The following is a 19,655-nucleotide window of genomic DNA, read 5'->3' as shown; positions in this document are numbered from 1 at the left end:
TTCTTAAAGCTTTATAAAACAGTTGCAGTCATTCTTACTTTTCAAAGGGAAGGAACCATTCCCCTTGTTTTATCCCGATTTTTTTTTTTTTTTTTTTTTTTTTTGGTTTTTTTCCAGACAGGGTTTCTCTGTGTAGCCCTGGCTGTCCTGGAACTTACTTTGTAGACCAGGCTGGCCTCAAACTCAGAAATCCGCCTGCCTTGGCCTCTCAAGTGCTGGGATTAAAGGTGTGTGTTGCCATCACCACCACCGGCTATCCCAAATCTTATATTGGACTCCTTCCTCTTTAAAGTTGGCTGCACGCTACTGAAGTGAGACTCCAGTAGCTGTCAGCTGCATAGCATTTAAATCAGGCACCCAACCCTATCACTCTGCCTTTGTATTCATAATCACAAGTATGGGTGGCCTTTAGCTCTAAATGTCATGGCTGCAGCTCGTGAAGCCATACATGGGAATGTGATGATCTGGCTCTTAAATAGCTGCACTCAGCCACCTGCCCACCCATACCAACCTCTTTAGGGGCCTCTGTCTGGATGAATTCTTCATAAATTTGCTTTGCCTTCTCCGCCATTTTGATGGGGGACTTGATCTTCTTGTAATTCTCACAGGCAACCCAGAACTCAAGGTTTTCCTCACTGAATTCGGACTTCAGGAAACTTTTGAAGCTGGCAAATCCATCTATCGGGTAAAAAGTCAATAGGGAAATTCATTAATTGATTTGACAATGAATCTAAATCTAGCTAAATAGCCCAATCTTACTTCCAATACATTCCGCCATTGATGTAAAAATCTTACAAATAGGAATTCATTTAATGCCCAGTAAACACCCAACAAACAGGTACTGTAAGTGACTATTTTGTAAATGAGGTCACAGAAGTTAAGGGACTGTTCCCAAATGCCCAGTGAGTAAGTACAGAGCCAGGACTCAGAACCAGGCTCTCGGATTCTGCAGTTCCACACATTTATCTATTATCCTCAGATACTTTTCAAGAGATGAGTGATTCTGTTTCTTGGAACAGGAAATGTCCACTAAGAGCTGTGTGCTCTCTCTTGCACTTGAACTGAGAGAAAAACAGAAGGCTAGAACAAAGAGGCTAGAGGTGATGGGAAAGTGTTCCATGATGTTGCACCGTGTGTGGATTTTAGTTCATCTTCATCTGCCTTTGTTCCGATGTAGGCTGGCTGGGACAAAATCAGGGATGACAGCAAACAGCTCTTCCCACCATGTACTCCAACACTGGAGAGTGGGCTTTACCTCATAGTCTGTTACACAAGGGAATGCAGTGTACATTCGGGTGACAAATGTGTAGAACATTGATGAGGACTCACATCAGTGCTGATGACATGCAGGACACATGTCAAGTTCCCCCAAAATTTTCTTGTTAGTGGAGAAAATTGAATTAAAGGCCTCTTGCAAGCACTCTACCACACAGCTATGTTCCTAGCCCTAGAGAATATAACCAAAGCTTGGCTTGTCAAAATACATAATATCAGTAATGACTGACACAAACTATGATTTCCTTTTAACAATGAATTTTGAATAAATCACTATGGTAAATGAAATAAGCTTGGTTCCCTAGTAAAGTTTAGAGATTCCGAAGGAAGTAGAAGGAAAAATAATAATAAGAGAAGAGAGTCGTTGCACATCTTTACATCTATGCAATGAAGGGAAACCTTTGAAGAGCAGCAATGGAGTCATAGCAGGAGCTTAGTTTCAGTTAGGAAGGAAGGAGAAATAGATGAAATAGGAATATTCAAATTGATGTCTGAGTGAAAGGACCAGGTGAAGCTGTCACATACAAAGAGTAATTATGTCTATCAGTTAATTTTACATTTGTGTTTAGAATATAGAGAATGTAATATAACAACTATGAATCCTATACAGAAGTAGATGCTATCTATGCACATATGATAATTCCTGGACTATACTCTTTCCTCTTTCTTTCTCACCATTCTAGAATCTTCCAAATGATAAATGGAGAGAGTTCATAAAGAGGATTTAACAAGGTATTGGAGATGAATAAAATAATTATTCTGTTTTCTTCTCTTATTAAAGAATGTGCATGTGTGTGTGTGTGTGTGTGTGTGTATGTGTGTGTGTACACATATTCATATGACTGCTTAAACAAAATCCTAACATCTGTATCTGTAAGAAGAGAATCATGCTATTACAAAGGAAATTTGGTGGTTTCTATAGTTTCCACCATCTATGTTAAAGTCACAATCTTGGCAGCAAGGCCTGGTGAGCCACCTGCCTCCTGAGACAGGAGACAGGAATGACTGCTATCAACTTCAGGGAACAGGCTTCCCCTTACTTGCCTCTACCAGGACATGTCTACCATTCATTATTTCTGTTTAGGTATCATATTCACAGTCTAAATTAATTTTTTGACCCAATGCTAATTCATTTCTCTTTTCCTTGAGAACTTGTTGCTGTCTTGTCTGTAGACTGTGAGTTTTTATTTATTGGCCACTGACGATTTTATGAATTGCACAAAATATATGTGATGATAAAACCAGAGACACAGATCTATTTTTTTAATATGTGAGTGTGTGTGTGTGTGTGTGTGTGTGTGTGTGTGTGTGTGTGTGTGTGTGTTTGGTTGGTATGTGTGCATGTGTATATGTGTGTAATCATGTGTGTGGATATACATGTTCTTGGATCCTGATACACATGTGTGTACATACATGTGGAGACTCAAGGTTTATGTCTCTTCATGATATGAACCCTCCGTCAGACCCAGAGCTTACTGAGAAGGCTAGCTCACTGGCTAGCTTGTTCTGGAGTTTTCCTGTCCCCACCCTGAGGGACATGGAGTTACAAGTGGGTCAACACTCCCACTTGGTAGTGGTATGGATGCTGCAGATTCAGACTCTGTTCCTTTTACTTACATTATGAGGTAGCACTTAGCTGAGCTATCTTCCTGATACATTTTTATTCCTCCTGTACTGTTCATGTGATTTCCAACTGCCGTGCTAGATTCTTAAGAAAAAGAATGGCCAGGTTGGAAATTCACTGGGCTTGGGTTCAGTATTGATTCCAGGACCCAAGCAATTTAATCTTTCCTCTGCACTTCTAGGACACTATTATGGATCAATAATAGAAATACCCGGGCACATGAGCTTGCTTGAAAAGCAGTTTTCTCTAGGAACCTGACTGGCTACTTGAATTACTTTGAAATCCTTTGATAAAATCAGACATGTTTCTTCTTCCAATTCCCACTGTAGTTCCTTCTGTATTACTTGACATTATTTAATGATAACTGGTCCACATATTCACTGAAAGAATTAAGACCCCCCTTCATCCTTGTCCTGACTATTTCACTGTTTTTTGAACAAATGTATTGGACGTTCTTTATTGAAATGGAAAAACTCTCGTCACGTTTTAGTTACCAGGAAGTAAGGTATTATAAGCACCCATACAACCAGAACTCAGACTTCAGAGGAAAAAGTAATTCCATAGAATATGTCTGTGGCAAATTCTCAGCCCAAACACCCAGAGCCCCAGAGCCCCTCAGCTCCACAGCCCCTCACCCCCTCAGCCCCTAAGCCCACCTATTATCAGACACTCCGAGTCACCTATTCCTCTTCTCTGTAAAAATTCGAGATAAAGATCATTCCTCCCAAACACCGATATTTCAGACCTGAGGACATTTGTCAGGATTCCTCACTGCCGTGAGCATTCATTTCATAGCAGGAAGTGAACTTACGAACCTGCTGCCCATTGCAGAGACCCTTGTCCTGAATACTGGTATTATCTCTCTGGTGAATTCCACAGCACTATTTCAAGGCTTTTGTCAATGTATGCACTTTAAACCAAAACACTTAAATAGTTTTATGCTCTACTGGTCTGGGAGCTATTTAAAGCTACTCTTCCTTACATTTGTCTCCTGAACACTCTCTAGGGAGCCTCTCTTAGTAGAGTCCTACACAATCACTTCCAGTCAACTTTCTACTTCATAGACTCAGGTTTTCTATTGGTCATTTCCTCATAGATTTTTACTGTTGAATTCACATCACTTCTGCTTGTATGGTTTGTTATATTCCACAAGGTACACATATCTTTTGTAAGCCACTGCTTTTACCTGGGGACTTCATACCACAGAATTCCAGCACATAACCCCAAAAAAGCATTATGGGACCTGCATGAGCCAGCACAGAGCCCCAGAATACCTCTCAGCATACCCAGGTCCTACCTACCTACTACCCAGGACTCTGATCGAGCTCATCTGATGACTGGCCGCCATAAGCATTCTGTGGGTGTGGTACCCCTAGGTCATATGGTCATTGTAATCTCTGAGCTGGCCCTAATGGGTGATAGCAATTTTTGACACTGTATGGAGAGTGGGGAGGGTTGGAGGGAACCATCTGGAAAACCACTTGGAGAATAAAAGGAGCATTAAACAAATCGAAGAATCCAAGTCAGATTGTCATAAAATACTGAAAATGAAATTGGTACTAATGCTTCATTGGAGACAGGGGAGGCAACAGAAATGGCATTGGTAATTTATAAGAACCATGGCATGGCTTATTGGTTCAAAGCTCAACTCCGACTTTAGACCCAAGATTGCTCATTATGAAATAACACAGACAAGTTATTTAGCCTGTTGGAGCCTCTGTGGCTTGTCAAAGGAAAGTAGTAATGAAAGCTACATGACAAGGCTGTGGTAGAGACTACTTGGCTCTTTTATGGGACCACACATAATTTTCATGAAGTTCAGTACACACTGGCTTTCATCATCATTATTTATAACAAATTAAAAATTATTATCTGTCATAATTACAAGCCCAACACAAATGTTATCTCATATGTGACATCTTTTCCCCACTGCCATGTACTCACTCCTGAGGGTTGTTAACAATGGAGAAAGAGAGCATTTTCTCCCCCCTCCCTTCCCGGGACTATTGCTTATTCAACCATCTTTTCCATGAGGCTTTTAACTACTTGACTTCTTATCTTCACTTCCCCATTCCCATCTCCCTCCTTGAACATATGCACCTATTACTTAGTGGATCTCAGTGGACTAGGAAATCCCTCCAACCCCCCAGGACCAAAGAACATTTTTTTCTAAAGATTGAACTTCTCTGTGTAGCTCTGGCTGTCCTGGAAATCTCTCTGTAAACAAAACTGGCCTTGAACTCAGAGATCTGTCTGCCTCTGCCCCTGAGAACTGAGATTAAAGGCGTGCACCTCCAGCAGAACATGAACTTTAAAGAAAAGCGAATACCTCAATTTTGTTACTGTTGTATTTGATACCCTAGGCAAACTACCTATTTCTGAAAAATCGAGTTACTTGTTGCACCTAAGTCACAAGATTATTGTAATCACTAAATAGACCAATATATGCAAATTTCTTGGAATAACATAAAGAATACATGAATGAAGAATACCTCCTTTATATCAATGATTTTATAATCATTGTCTGCCTATCAGTGAGAATGTGGACCTAGACACAGAAGGAAGAAAACTGAAAAGCAAAGTAAGAGAGCCAAAGCCAACTGTGAAGATGGGAACCAAAGGCTGAGCCGAGAGCCAGCAGCTTCGTGCCTGGAGAGACAGTCCAGCCCATGGGGTGTCTGAGGAAACGCTCTGACCTTTTGCAACTCTTGGGAAAAGAGAACCCAAATAAAGACTGTGCTGCCACAGAGTGGGCTGCGTCCCTGCTTGCTCTTAAAAAATGCTCATATGGGAGAATCCATGTCCCTGGTGATACTAGCATGGAATTATGCAAGCCCCCATGCGCAGTCTATTTTTGGTTTTAAAGATCAACATACTTGCTATGTGCCCTATAGACCTAACAAACGAAAACAGATGGCTCCTGTTTCAGAACGGAAGGCAAAACTCATAAGAATCTGATGTATTTTAAGAACAAAGTCAAAGACCCCTCAAATGATTAAAAATCATGTTTAGGACCAGGGAGATGGCTAAGCTGGTAAGCATTTACTGTGCAAACCTAGAGCCCTGAGTTCTGTTCCAGAACCCTCAGTGAAAAGAGAGAACCAACTCATGAAAGTTGCCCTCTGATCTCCCCACATGTGTGCATGTACGTACACACACACACACACACACACACACACACACACACACACTACATGCATTACTAATAGAAAACATAATTTAAAAATTATTTTGAGTAAACAGATACTTGCTAATGAGAAAAGATTGAATAGAAGCTTGTATAGGGTTTATTTCTACTAAAGAAAATTTGATTTAATGAATGCTTTTGTAACCATATCAACTCTGAGAGGCAATAACCTATGTTAACACAAGGAATTCCAAATGTTCCTTGTGAGTCAGAAAAATGCTACCCCTACCCCTCCAGGAATTGGTGTGTGTGTGTGTGTGTGTGTGTGTGTGTGTGTGTGTGTGTGTGTGTGTGTGCGCGCGCGCGCGCGCTGTAGTGTTGTTTTGTTTGTTTTGTTTTTGTTTTTTAGACATGTTACTCTTTAGTTCAGATGGGTCCAGAACTCACCATACGGCCCACGCTAGCCTTAAACTCACAGTAATTATTTTGTCTCCATCTCTTAAGTACTTGAATTGCAAGTATGAGCCACCATGCTCAACTTCGGATGGCTTAACTTTTCTCAAGTCAAGCATGCAGAAAGCGATCATTATGCTTGGGATAACATGCCTTTTAAACGTACCTGCCTTTCTTACTTGCTTTGTATCAATCACAGCGATTAGTTACTTCCGATTATAGATTACTAATCTCAACATATCCAAAATGGGACACTTCTTAAGAGATATTGAACATCCATAGCTTGATTGATATTTATCCATGATGCACAGTGGCTGACAGTCAGGTTACACGCCACATTCTGTTTCTCCAGACTGCTGACACTGATATGTCTGGATGCTGGCATAGAACTTTTGGGGTATATCTGTATTCCCTATGTTTCCAACTTCAAAATAACTGGAGATAAAAAGAGCAGAGACAGAACAGTAAGAGAGACATCGAGACAGAAGAGTCTCAGTGAGAACGAGAGAGGAGAGACAGTAATAGAGATATAATGCAGACGAGACAGACAGAAAGTGATAACAGACAATCTTACAGCTTCACTCTCCTTACGAGCCACAGCTCCATGGTTTCCGTGGGATCTTTCACACACACACCTTACGTTCTTCTATTGAGGGAGCTTGTTAGAATGAACAGATAGCGTGTTAAGGAAAGGGTTGACTAAAATAGCTACCGAATGCTTTCCCATTTATTGCTTAGAGGAAATTGCACACATATATATGCGAATGCACATAGATACAAGTATAATTTCTCCTCTGAAAAGTAGAAAACATTACAGTAAAATCTCAGACCTTGCAGCTGGAAAGACTGTGGCCCCTCAACAGTGTTAAGGTATTAACATTGCATACTTCTGGCTTAGCTCCCACCCTTGGTTTTCGTATTCTAAAAATTCTCTGTCCCGTTAAAAGATATGAGTTTGTGGGCCTCAGAATTAGTGTGAGTGAAAAGAGTTACATAAAAACACACTGGATATTTATTCCCCCCCCCCCCGCCTTAAGAATTCTGAAAACACAGTTCTGCTAACTCTTAAGTTTCTTTATAACAGCAGTGAATACTTCTATCTAGGCTACTTGACATTCATAACTTATCAACACACTATCCCAAAGTGCTATTGGCCCCCAAATTACTAAAATAAGACAATAAATTAATAAATGAACACAAATACCCTTGTTCTACGTAGCTGTTCTACATTCATGGAATTTCTAAGTCACAAGAAGCAAACTCAATTAAATTGCTCACTTATTTTAAAAAAGTTCATTTAGCAGCTTGTATGTGTCGGGGCATGGCTAAAAAGACTAAAAGGAGAATCAGAAGTGAATGCGATTCAAATGTTTCAAATTAGAGGCTTTGAGTCTCTGTTCCAAAAATTAGAGACAGGGTTTATTGCTTATGGGCAGAGGTTACTCCATCATAAACAAACTGGGAAAATACTGATGTAAGGTCTAGAGAGGTTGCTCAGTAGTTAAAAGCACTGGCTATTCTTGTAGAAGACCTGAGTTTGATTCCCAGCACACACACGACAGCTCATACCCTTCTGTAACTCCAGCTCCAGGGCATCTGACACGCTCTTCTGGCCTCCTAGAGAGCCAGGAGTAAAATGATGTACACACAAACACATGTAGGCAAAACACACATGTAAAATAAAGATAAAGATGACTTTGTTTTAAAAAATTTGCATACAATTCACCATTCAGGCAATGTCATCTACTTGGCCCTTAGTATTCATGTTGGCTCCAATAAGAAGCACTCTTGAAATCCTTATTGTTTTTATCATTTAATGATGTATCATATTCCATATTCCATGCTTGTTGAGGTGATAAAGAAATAAGTTGGACATTGTAAGTTGGTCACAAATTGAGAATGAATCAGCCAACAGATATTTATTTATTCCCCATGCACTTTGTCTTTTGAAATTGCCCACAAGAAAAAGTCAAAATCTGGACTGTGAATGAGCTTATAACATGTCCCAGAAAGAAAACAACAGAACACAGATAGCCAGTTCTAAGCACTGTAAAAGATGTGCTGACAAAAGGCATTGGAACTTTTTAGAGTGACTGATTCCTCCTAAATGGCCAAGGAAGACTTGGCATCTGACATTTGGGTTAGCTCTTCAAGAAAGAGAACTTCTGCAGATAAAGATCTGAGAAGAAGGTATGTCTGTCAGAGAATTTACACGGCAATCTCACAGAAACAGAGAACAGTTCAATGTTCCTGGAGACCAGTCATGTGGTTATTGTGGTAAGTCTTGAACATTGGCAATTTGATGTTGGTCCTGTAAGCAAGCCTTAGGAACCTCCAAGGACTGTGGAGTACAGAAAAGGAAAGAAATACTTGTGTTAATTCCAGCTCGAAAAGAGTGTGCATCTTCGTTGTATCTCAAAGGAAGCTCTCAAAGGGAGGCTAACAAAAGAGGAAGCGGGGTGAGGAGAGGGTCAGTCAAGAGATGGAGATAGCAATCTTATAAGGGCAAAAGAGCAGTTGATGAGCAGGTTGAGCTAAGATGCCTTTGGCTTCTTCAAAAGCCCTTTCCACAGGAAATCTAGTCTTTCTCAATCTATGAGGCAAAAGAGGACAGAAAGTTTATCTGGCTCACTCATCAGAACATGAAGCAGCACACAGAAAAAGAGAGGGTGATGCCCACTTTCAGTCCCAGCACTTGAGAAGTGGGGGCAGGAAGATCAGGAGTTCAAAGCCATCCTCGGGTATGTTGTGAGTTTGAGGGCCAGCCTGGACTGCATGACACTCTGTCTCAATCAGAAAGGCACATGATGATGTGACTTATACAAACAAACAAGGACATGCATGAACACAGACTCAAATATCTGTCCTCACGTTCTCCCACAGTGTCTTCCCCTTTTAGCCAACTGCACAGTCGCACTCCCAAGCTGCGAAACTGGAGAAGGACATGAGTTGGATAAAGATGTTTTGTGTCTGTCCCTAGTCTGACCCTCCTGAGAACCATGAGAACTTACAGCTGTTCTGGAGAAGCTTGTCCAGGGACTGGCGCCACTGCAGGACCTCCTCCAGTGAGGGCCTAAACCAAGGATAAAGACAAAGAAGGAGGACAGAGTAAGAAGGAAGTTAACCACATGCATGACAATGACTTGACTTCTATACTCTTAGGTGGTGACACAGCTGCTGATTGGTCCTCAGGATGGGGACAGATAGATTATTTTCTCATGGTTAGGTCTGATTAGCTGGTTTGCTACCTTATATCTGCATGGAGTTTTATTGCTTTCTGAACAATCTAAGCAGGCAGGTTTCTTTGACAAGTAGAGTCCATTTGTCCTGAGCCTGTATCCAGTTGTCTTATATATTCTACATGAGTGAATCTGAAGATTATCTTTATTTAAAATATAGCTTAATGAAATCCAACTGTCCCTTCCCAGAGGGTAAACTAATGTTCTGTGTTTCACAGTGCCCCACATTAGTCACCGACGTAATCAACAAGTGGTATTTGGTGGAGACCCCAATGCCCCAGTTATCCCACTAACAATAATAGAAGTCAGTCAACTTGATTTTACCCCATATTGGAAGTATGATAGAAAAATAAAATCTACATTTATTTATTTTTCCTTCCGAGTTAAGATAGAATGATACTTTTTGGAGCTTAATTTTTTTCTCAAAAGAAAAGTATTCAGTATCTCTTGAGTCAGAATGTTGAATGTAAATGTTGACTTCAGAGAAGGTTAATATCCATGATATAATAATAATAATAATAATAATGATAATAATAGACTATTTTCCTTTAATGTTTGCATCCACAGGAGTCCCAAAGCTGTACTTTGTCACAACCATCAATTCTCTTCCCTCATCAGCATTAGGATGTACCTTCCTGCATTCATAGTGCCTGAATCCTTGAATCACCACATTTAGTCTTTACCATCCAATTAAAGCAGGCTGGCAAGACATTTATTATGAGACAAAAATGATGAAGTGTTTTTCCCAAGGTCTTAGGTTGTTTAGTAACTGTTCCAGGCAACTCAGAAATATTCTTGTTTCTAGTTCTTATGAATTTATATCTTTGGGCATTTAAATCATTGACAGAAGCAACTGATATTACTGAGACAATTTTCAATCTATATTTTATTTTTCAGGCATATGCATTCTCATTGTGTCTCTGTAAGGAGTCTAAGATGGTCCTTTAACTCAAGTGTTGTGACCACCTCCTAAATTCTCTTTGTGGAATATGTGTCAGTTAAGTCCTGATTTGATTTGATTTTTCTTTTCAAATTTATATCTTCTGTCTTTGAAAGCCAAACTAAACGAGAAGCAGGAAAAATAAATCTTGTGAAATAAACTTTGATGGGTTCTGTTTTCCTAGCTGGACACATAAATCTCAGATCAAAAACATATGAATTTCTCACAGGGGTACCTCTCACAAGTGGACTATCTTTCCTCTTATCTTCCCCCCTAGTTACTATAAAGGAACAGAGAGAGGAGAGATGACATGAACATGACTTGTAAGTATGTTTGCATTTCTTTTTCATTTATTTTATTGATAACCACAAAACCACATGTTTTCATATGAATAATAACTCCCTTTGACCACTCAGTGTTAATTGATGCCAAGCACTTTTGCTCCATGTATATTATTCTGTATTCACATGTTCACAATGGGTTCAATACTTTACACATAGCAGAATACTTCCAAGTCCAAGTGTTCTCAGAACCAAAAGCATATTATACAATGGAACAATAAGAAACGAACTCAGGGGCTGGTGAGATGGCTCAGTGGGTAAGAGCACCCGACTGCTCTTCAGAAGGTCCTGAGTTCAAATCCCAGAAACCACATGGTGGCTCACAACCGTCCTTAACAAGATCTGACTTCCCTCTTCTGGAGTGTCTGAAGACAGCTACAGTGTACTTACATAAAATAAATTAAAAAAAAAAAAAAAAACGAACAAACAAACAAACAAAAAAAAAAAGAAAGAAAGAAACTAACTCAGAGCAAAGGGTAGGCCTGATTCATGCCCTAAGCCTCCTGGTTGTATACATATTTTCATCAAATGAAATAGCTTTTCCTGCCCTTGTTCTTTGGCTAGTATAAAGGCACACAGGAATAAACAATGCGATGAGCAGGTGTCCCTGACTTAAACATGTTACCAGATGCAATTTGTCCCAAAAGGTCTCATTATAAAACCTAGTCACTGTCAATATCAGCAGCACATCACGGCCAAGATTAAATTCCTGAGAGGGACATGTGCCGAGACTGCTTGGGGGGGGAAATTAGCCCAAATTGATTTAAGGGCGTAGTTGAACAGGACACATTCCCCACCCCCCCACCCCCCACGGCATGTAGCCTAGTGTTCTGATTACCAGTCTAGGAGGAAACAGGTTCATCCTGTCCTGATTCTCAGAATTTGCCAGCCTTCATTAAGTGTGACTTCTTTGGAAACAAGATAGATGCAGATCTAAATAGCCAATGAGCATCCTGGTCCACAAGGTCACTGCTGACCAAAGAGGGCAAGCAGAGTCTCCTCTCCCTGTGTGGGTGTGAGGGATAAGGGAGGAAGGTAGCCCAGATAAAGACAAGATAAACACTTTTTAGGATTCATTAACTATGTTTTATAATGCCCACTGCAAATGCTGCCTGATTGAGGAAGTGACATCAGTTTGGAAAGCAGGAGCTTTTTTCATTGTTAAATGCCCTTCACTGGAGGCTCTTTCATATGGTAACAGTGCACATAACCCCCGCAGAGACTGTGTGTTTTTCCTGGGGAACTTTCCCCATTCCTTGCTATGGTCACAGCATCAGTCTTAAGTAATGAATGAGGTTGGTTGCAAAGACCAAAGATATATGTTCAATTATGGACATCAAAATATGGCAAGATTTTTCATCTGTACCCAACCATAGTTTATATCTCATTGTTGGTAATTGGATGAGGACCCAATCCATGTTTATGGACTCGGGGTCATGAGCTGGGCATACTCTATAGGACATCTTTTAGTAAACAAGTATCAAGTTGAACGGCAAACAAAATCTGCCTTAGTTTACCCAGAGTTAACTTTGTTGAAAGCCACAGCTAATTCAATACTTAGACTTGAATGAACGAATGAGCCATTGTTGCCCTTACTGGCAATACTGGCCAATATTATTTGTAGCACTGAAGAAAAATGTAATTTGTCTGAGCACCATTAGCTGGGGTTTGTCAGTTTGGTTTCCTTTTGGTTTTGGTTTGGTTGGTCATCTACAGTGTCTTGTACAATACTCAATTATCCTTGACCATGTTTTCCCATGTTCTTGCTTTTGACAGGGAAATCAAATCTTGAGTTCATTGGTATCATTTGCAAGGGCCTGCTTTATTCTTCCTTCCTATCCTACAGAGCACAACCAGGCTCGAGTCTATGCCCATTGATTGAGTCCTTGCCCCATGGCCAGTGGCACTCCTGTAGACTTTTGAAAGGCCACTTCTTTGTGTCCATAAAACTGTACACATTTCCTTTCAAGACTCACTCTGCAGTTAACCAGCTGCAGGAACACACAGGATGACTTGCTGTGACTAGTCATCAGCCAGGATTCTGACTGGTTACTTGAGGAGGCCATTCTTGGACGTTAGAATGGCAAACACAATGAGATCAATGCATTCAGTTAAAAATTGGTAACAGATGCCAAGGAGGGACACTTAGAATTTAAAAGAAAAAAATCCTAATGAAAGAATATCTGCCCCTGACATTTTGTAAGTCAGTGTGTATGACAAACCATAATGTTATTACAAACTCCATGTGTGTGGCTTACATTTTTGGTCATTATTTATTCTGAGGACCTACAGCAGAGCTTCTGGGAATGCAGAGTAGGTCAAGGCGAGGGAGAAAGCACTTCTTAAACCATGAGTTAAAAAAGAGAGTCCCGATAAAGAGGAAACTAAGACAACAGGTCATACAAGGCAGGTCATATAAGTCAGACAGGCAGCCTTCGAAACCATACCTTCATCAAGGATGTAAGCCTTTCGGAGGAGGAGAAAGCCTGCAGGCAAGCCAATGGAAGCAAAGAGAAAGGGGGAAGGGTCAAAGGGATGAGGGAGGGGCTTTTTTTTTTCCCCAGCATGGAATAATGATAATTGTTTTCTCCTAATGGAAGAAGAGCCAAAGCCAGTTTTGTGGAATACCAAAATGATAAGAGAAGTTGGGACTGGGTATAAGAAAATAAGACAGCTTATTTTTTATTTTTCCCCCAGGGGCTCAAGTTTTTAGTCAGATGAGAATTTAAAATATATTAAAAAATAGAAAATACTTCTTCAAAGCAATTGCCCAAAGAAGATGAGAGGAGCTAAAAATACACACCTTCCATCAAGAGGTTTATTTTTTTTCCTCAGAAGATATGGGTTTAAAAAAAAAAAAACACAGAGAGAAATGTGGAAATGAAGAAATGAGTTTGGCTGAGGTCATACAGAGCAAGTTTGTTCCCTGAAGGGTAAAAGCACAGAAATCCAAATGGAAGAGGTACAGAGGTAGAACAGGGCTCTTATGTTTGCAAGGAGCACTTCTTCAGTTCCACTGTTGAAAACAGCTGTCACACACAAGCATCCTCTGGGGATCGGTGTTGGGGGTGGGGGGTGGGGGAAGGGGGGTTGTCTTTCCCATAAACAAATAATATTTTTTTAAAGCAAATTCCAATTTATTTATTTATTTATTTATTTATTTATTTATTTATTTATTATATGTAAGTACACTGTAGCTGTCTTCAGATACTCCAGAAGAGGGCGTCAGATCTTGTTAAGGATGGTTATGAGCCACCATGTGGTTGCTGGGATTTGAACTCCGGACCTTCGGAAGAGCAGTCGGGTGCTCTTACCCACTGAGCCATCTCACCAGCCCACAAATAATATTTTTGATAGAAGAAAGGGAAGGAAAGACGAGAAGAAGAAATAAACCAATAAATTTTAGCCCCAGCTTTTCTCCAACCATTTCTCTCTTGATTCCCTAAGAGCCGAGTGGTTCAAGTGCCCCGGTGGCATTCGAGTAGACAATCAAGGTAAGATATAGAGAGCTACATTTGAAAATGTTAATCCCAACAAGTCCGTAATTACCACACTGTTTGCTCCAAAATAGACCTTTTGACCTGCTGGCTATGATGCGGTTCTTACTCTCTACTGGTCCAGGAAGCCTGCTGCTCCACTTTGAATTAGCTTCTCCTTTTTAAAGGTAGAAAATTCAATTATGCCTCACTTCCGGTTGGTGAACACTTTGAAGTAATAAAAGGAAGAAAATGGAACTATCCACTCAGGATGACGGCAAATGACTTTTAAGCAGAATAACCCAGTTCTGTTTCCCCCCAACCAATCAACTATATTAAGTTGAAGGTCATTTGGACAAAGGATAGGATGGACAATTTCCACAAATATTAGATTTAAAAAGAGACATGAAAGTTACAAAGGTACTCTAATTTTCCCACCCCATCTGTGATCTTGAAGCTTTTAGAAAGCAGAATGAAGGAGTTAGCATCCTTTGGACAGTCCAGCTTCCCTTCTTCATGTCTATGGATACCTCTGCTATAAAAGGAAGATGCAGTGCATCTGTCTAGACAGTAAGGGAGCTAATGGAAGATGACAGAGAGTGATGACAGTATGGGTGATGTTACTGACTTAAAGTGGGTAGATTCTTGGGCATAGCCTCTTGACTGTTTGGAATCATACTTTCCTGCCATGCTTTCGCTGGTGGGTGTGGGTGGGCATGATGTGCACAGCTGAAGCGGATAGACAAAGAACTGCAAAACCACTATCAGGAGTATGATGGTTTTTATGCGTTGGGAAGGCAATGCTTGGTGTGTACTAAGTAGGAACATCAAGGCAAATCTTCATTCCTCCCAAAAGTAGGAGTTTGGCTCGTCCACTGGACCTTGAAAGGAAACTAGAATACTCAAGAAGAAACTATTGGGTCTTAAATTGCCTGCCTTTTCATCATCATGAACTTGCTCTCATTTCCCTCCCATAGGCTCTTACCCTATGCTGAGTGCTCAGAGCTTATAATTAACTGGATCAGGGTTACTTGACCCAAGCCAGTAAATTATCAGATGTTTTGACCTTCCAGTCAGTAACTGAGTGGCTGGTGTCATTTTACAAAGTACAGTTCATCTTTCCAAAGATGAGGCAAGGCTCTATCTATTTCTTTTAATTTTGTAACTATTGACTGTTATGATCTAGACATGGGTGTTAAAAAACACACTATTTATGAAACAACTCTCTGAGGACTCAGATGATCTTCAGTGAATAATGGAGGGGGGGGTAGTTCTACCGATGAATGACAGCAGCAGACACTTGAAAAACAGCTGTCATCTGAGGGGAAAATGAGAGGAATCCATATTCAGGACTCACTTGTGCGCCTTGGCAGGCTTCTCTGGCTTCTCATTGTACGGAATGACAAGGTCAACAGCAGAGTCTGGCTTCTGGAGAAGAATTCCCAACTTGATCTTGATCTCCTTGGCCCTGAAAGGAGAGATGTCAGGGGACAGCAATGACACATGGGCACACAAATCTCAAACAGTGATTTCTTTCTGCATCAGAGAAAGGAAAAGGCAAAGAACCTCTTTGGCTTCTTTCATTTCTATTACAGCAAAAAGAACATAAAGATAGAAAACAGGACACATGGGTTCCAATAATTGGCATGTAGAAGACACCAATTATTTGCATAATCTCATTCCAACCTTAATTGTTCTTTTCATACTTTCTAATTTCTATATGGCAGGTAATACAGTCTTGTCCCATTTTGCAGAGGGGGAAACTGAATGACAGAAAGTTTAAATATCTTAATACAGCCCAGTGAGTATGCGATTCAGCCCGAGCAGTCTGTGTCCACAATTCCTGGGTGTAATTACTAACTGAACTGTCTCTCAGTCTCCTAAGGACGTTGGTTCTGGCCACCAACTAGATGCATTACATTTGAGCAATTTTGTTTTTATTTTTACTTCCAGATCTCTGTCCCCTTTCTATAAAATGACTGAATAAAGCTAGATGTCTTTGGAAGCCATTTGCAAATATAACATTACAGTATTTCTTGCTTAATTGTTCTAAAAATCCTTGCTCTGCCCCACTATAGCTATCGTAAGTAGCCTCTTTGCAGCAGCCTTCCTAGAGGAGATTCATTTCCAGTGATGGACTGGAGATTTAATAGTCCTTTAACTTCAGCATTTCAGTAAGCAAATCTTCTTCATGATTCTATACTTTAGACAGACCATGGAAATTGTATAAACATTGATCTTTCTTCTGTCTGTCTCTCTGTCTGTTTATGTATCTATGCATCTATCTATCTATCAATCATCTATTTATTCATCTGTCTGTATCTACCTATCCATCCATCCATCCATCCATCCATCCATCCATCCATCCATCCATCCATCCATCCACCTATCCATCCATCCATCCATCCATCCATCCATCCATCCATNCATCCATCCATCCATCCATCCATCCATCCATCCACCTATCCATCCATCCATCCATCCATCCATCCATCCATCCATCCATCCATCCATCCATCTATCCATCCATCCATCCATCTATCCATCCATCCATCCATCCATCCATCCATCCATCCATCCATCCATCCACCCATCTATCCATCCATCCATCTGTAATTGTGTGTGTGTGATATATAATCTATGTGGTGTGTGTGTGTGTTCACATGTGCCAAGACACATCTGTGAAGGTCAGAGGACAACTTTTGGGAGTTGATTCTCTCCTACCACTTTGTTTGGGCAATGTCTCTATCATTTCTGCTACCCTGAATACTCCAATCTAAATGCTCTGAGAGAACCCATGTAATTCTCCTGTTTCTACCTCCTATCTCCCATAGGAGTGGAAAGATTCCAGATGTGAGTCACAGCAACAGGCTTGTAGTGTTTTCTGGGGATAGAACCCGGGTTATGGGGGCTTGTGTTGAAAGTACATTTACCAACTGAGTCATCTCTCCAGCCCTAAAACCCTAATCTCAAATAGTAACTCACAGATCAGTTGTGTATTAGGAAACCCCAGACTGTTCTTCCTTTGTCACTGTGGCCCTCCACATGCACTTTGAGGATAGGGATTATCATAATGCATTATGGCTATTGATTTGTGCCTGTTTTTTAAGCTGTATAGAAGAACCCTTTCAAGGTAGGAGTCGAGTCTTAAACGCCTTTTAATCTCAGTGCCTGGCACAGTTGCTTGGCAACCTAACAAATATTCAATAGTATTTGTCAACGTGAACTAAAATTATCTCCATTTTATTTCTTACCAATCTGTTACCATTTGTCTCCAAGTCAGTGCCAATCATAAGCAAAGCCTTAAAGAGCTATGAGGGGGTCACATTATAATCAGACAGGATTTTGATATCGAAAACATACTTTTCTATTTGGTGCATAGAGATAGCAAAGAGGTGACATGCACAACCAACATCAGCAATTTTGCATCATAGAGTCACAGTAAAGAAAGCCCTGTCTTGCAACTTACAAAAGCCACAAATACCCAATTACTATATTGAATGTCCTATTAGCTTAAAATATGATGTAGAAATTGACTTAGAAATAGTTAACTCTGAGGTATCTTTTCATTTCTGTTTCTTTTTTTACGTTTATTCTTTCTCTAGAGACTTCCTGGCGAGTGAGCCCAGCCTGGACCTCCTAACATCAAGCAGAGCTTAGCTAAACAGAGCTTTGTGATAGGACTTGGGAATCATCTGCTGCGGGGCAGGGGAAGGGACGGCTTACATCACACACTGAGTGGGAAGGATGCTCTCTGTTTGAGTCCAGACTCTACAAACTCCATAAACTACCTGATGTTAAGTGTTTCTGACTTGGAAGTTGGGTCTGGTGACATAGTTAAGTTCTCAGACTTGCGATGATTTGAACTGCTGCTAGCTTTAATTGCATAATTATTGTTTTCAACCAGCTCTAGCCCATGGTTACCACCTATAAGTACCAAGTGAAAGGGTCAGAAAATGACATAGGTTACTTTTTTTTTTTACATTGTAAAGGGTTCCTCGAAAATTCTAACTCTGGAAGTAAGATTACTACCATATTATATTATCTGGAATAAAAAATAGATCCTTGGGAGCTGACTGGACAATGTACACAGCACTTGTGACTGCCCTCTGCTGGCCAGTACGGAGCACTACTGTCAGAGATTCTAGGTCTGTCTTCTCCCAGGCACACTTCACTATCCAGTAAGAAGAGTCATCTGCCTCCTGGACTCCACATGCCTCTCCCTCTGTGCACATAAGGAAAGCTGTTGTTAACGTTGGTCTTGACACAACATTACACCCACCAACACGTACATGAAGACTAGTGATACACTCCCATGTTTGGGGGTTTCGTACTGTTTGCTTGGTCCTTTAAGTTTTAGGCTTCCTCCCTCTTTCCTTTCTTCCCCCACTTCCATTTCTTTGTTCTTTTCCCTTTTGCTTCACTGGAGCCATTTGCTTTTGTAAAAGGCAGGGAGGTACTGGTTTATAATTTCTCATGCAAGAGCAATAGTCAAATATGCATGGGTAAAGGGAACAACAGAGTTTAAAATATTCATTCATTTCTTGCTAATTTACAAATTGATTCTATTTGCTGTGCCAGCTAGTACATAATAAACATACAAACCCCCATAGGCCTTGGTCTTTGCTTTTAAGATGTCTATAGCCTATTGGGGTTTCCGGAAGGAAGTAGACCCTGAGCAGATAGACTCAGTTCCCACTAGGGTAAGTCCAGGAAACTTCTCAAAAGAAGCAGAGGTAGAATTGGAGAATGGCCAGTTGTCACTCAATTGAGCGAGATCATTTTTGTTTCTTATAAATCTGTTAACATTAGCCTGACTGACCTTTTAGGGCAGAGAGAAGGACATGCGATGGACTGCTTGATTGTGAAATGTAAGGTAGAAATACAAAGCTGTATTAAATGTGGCCATCCTGTCTTCCTATTCCCAATGGAGATGACAAGGGACCACCATGCTGCACCAAGCTTGTGACATTTTTGGCATGTGTGCAAGAAAGAGTTAAAGGTAGAGAAAGGGCTCTTCAAAAATGTTTCCATGTAAAGAGGAGGCCAACTAGCTGGGCGTGGTGGCACATGCCTTTAATCCCAGCACTGGGGAGGCAGAGGCAGGCAGATTTCTGAGTTCGAGGCCAGCCTGGTCTACAAAGTGAGTTCCAGGACAGTCAGGGCTACACAGAGAAACC

At 40.6% G+C, this 19,655-nt stretch overlaps 1 protein-coding gene across 2 annotated transcripts in view; it reads right to left on the bottom strand.

Annotated features, from left to right (window-relative positions):
- Positions 1 to 19,655, bottom strand: part of Rgs5 (regulator of G protein signaling 5) — a 43,542-nt gene that overhangs the window by 5,096 nt on the left and 18,791 nt on the right. The window contains exons 2-4 of one of the 2 annotated variants that reach the window (XM_029539183.1): positions 15,833 to 15,943; positions 9,491 to 9,552; positions 512 to 678 (exon numbers count right to left, since the gene is read on the bottom strand). In XM_029539183.1, the coding sequence (XP_029395043.1) occupies positions 512 to 678; positions 9,491 to 9,552; positions 15,833 to 15,943 (340 nt within the window). Of the gene's footprint in view, positions 1 to 511; positions 679 to 8,357; positions 8,812 to 9,490; positions 9,553 to 15,832; positions 15,944 to 19,655 lie in introns of those variants that run through there. The other variant, XM_021198190.1, reaches the window with a different exon arrangement.

The sequence above is a fragment of the Mus pahari genome, chromosome 5 (assembly GCF_900095145.1).
Source record: "Mus pahari chromosome 5, PAHARI_EIJ_v1.1, whole genome shotgun sequence".
NCBI lineage: Eukaryota > Metazoa > Chordata > Mammalia > Rodentia > Muridae > Mus > Mus pahari.
The sequence above is the reverse complement of the archived record's forward strand: the minus strand, read 5'-3'. Positions and strand labels throughout refer to the sequence as shown.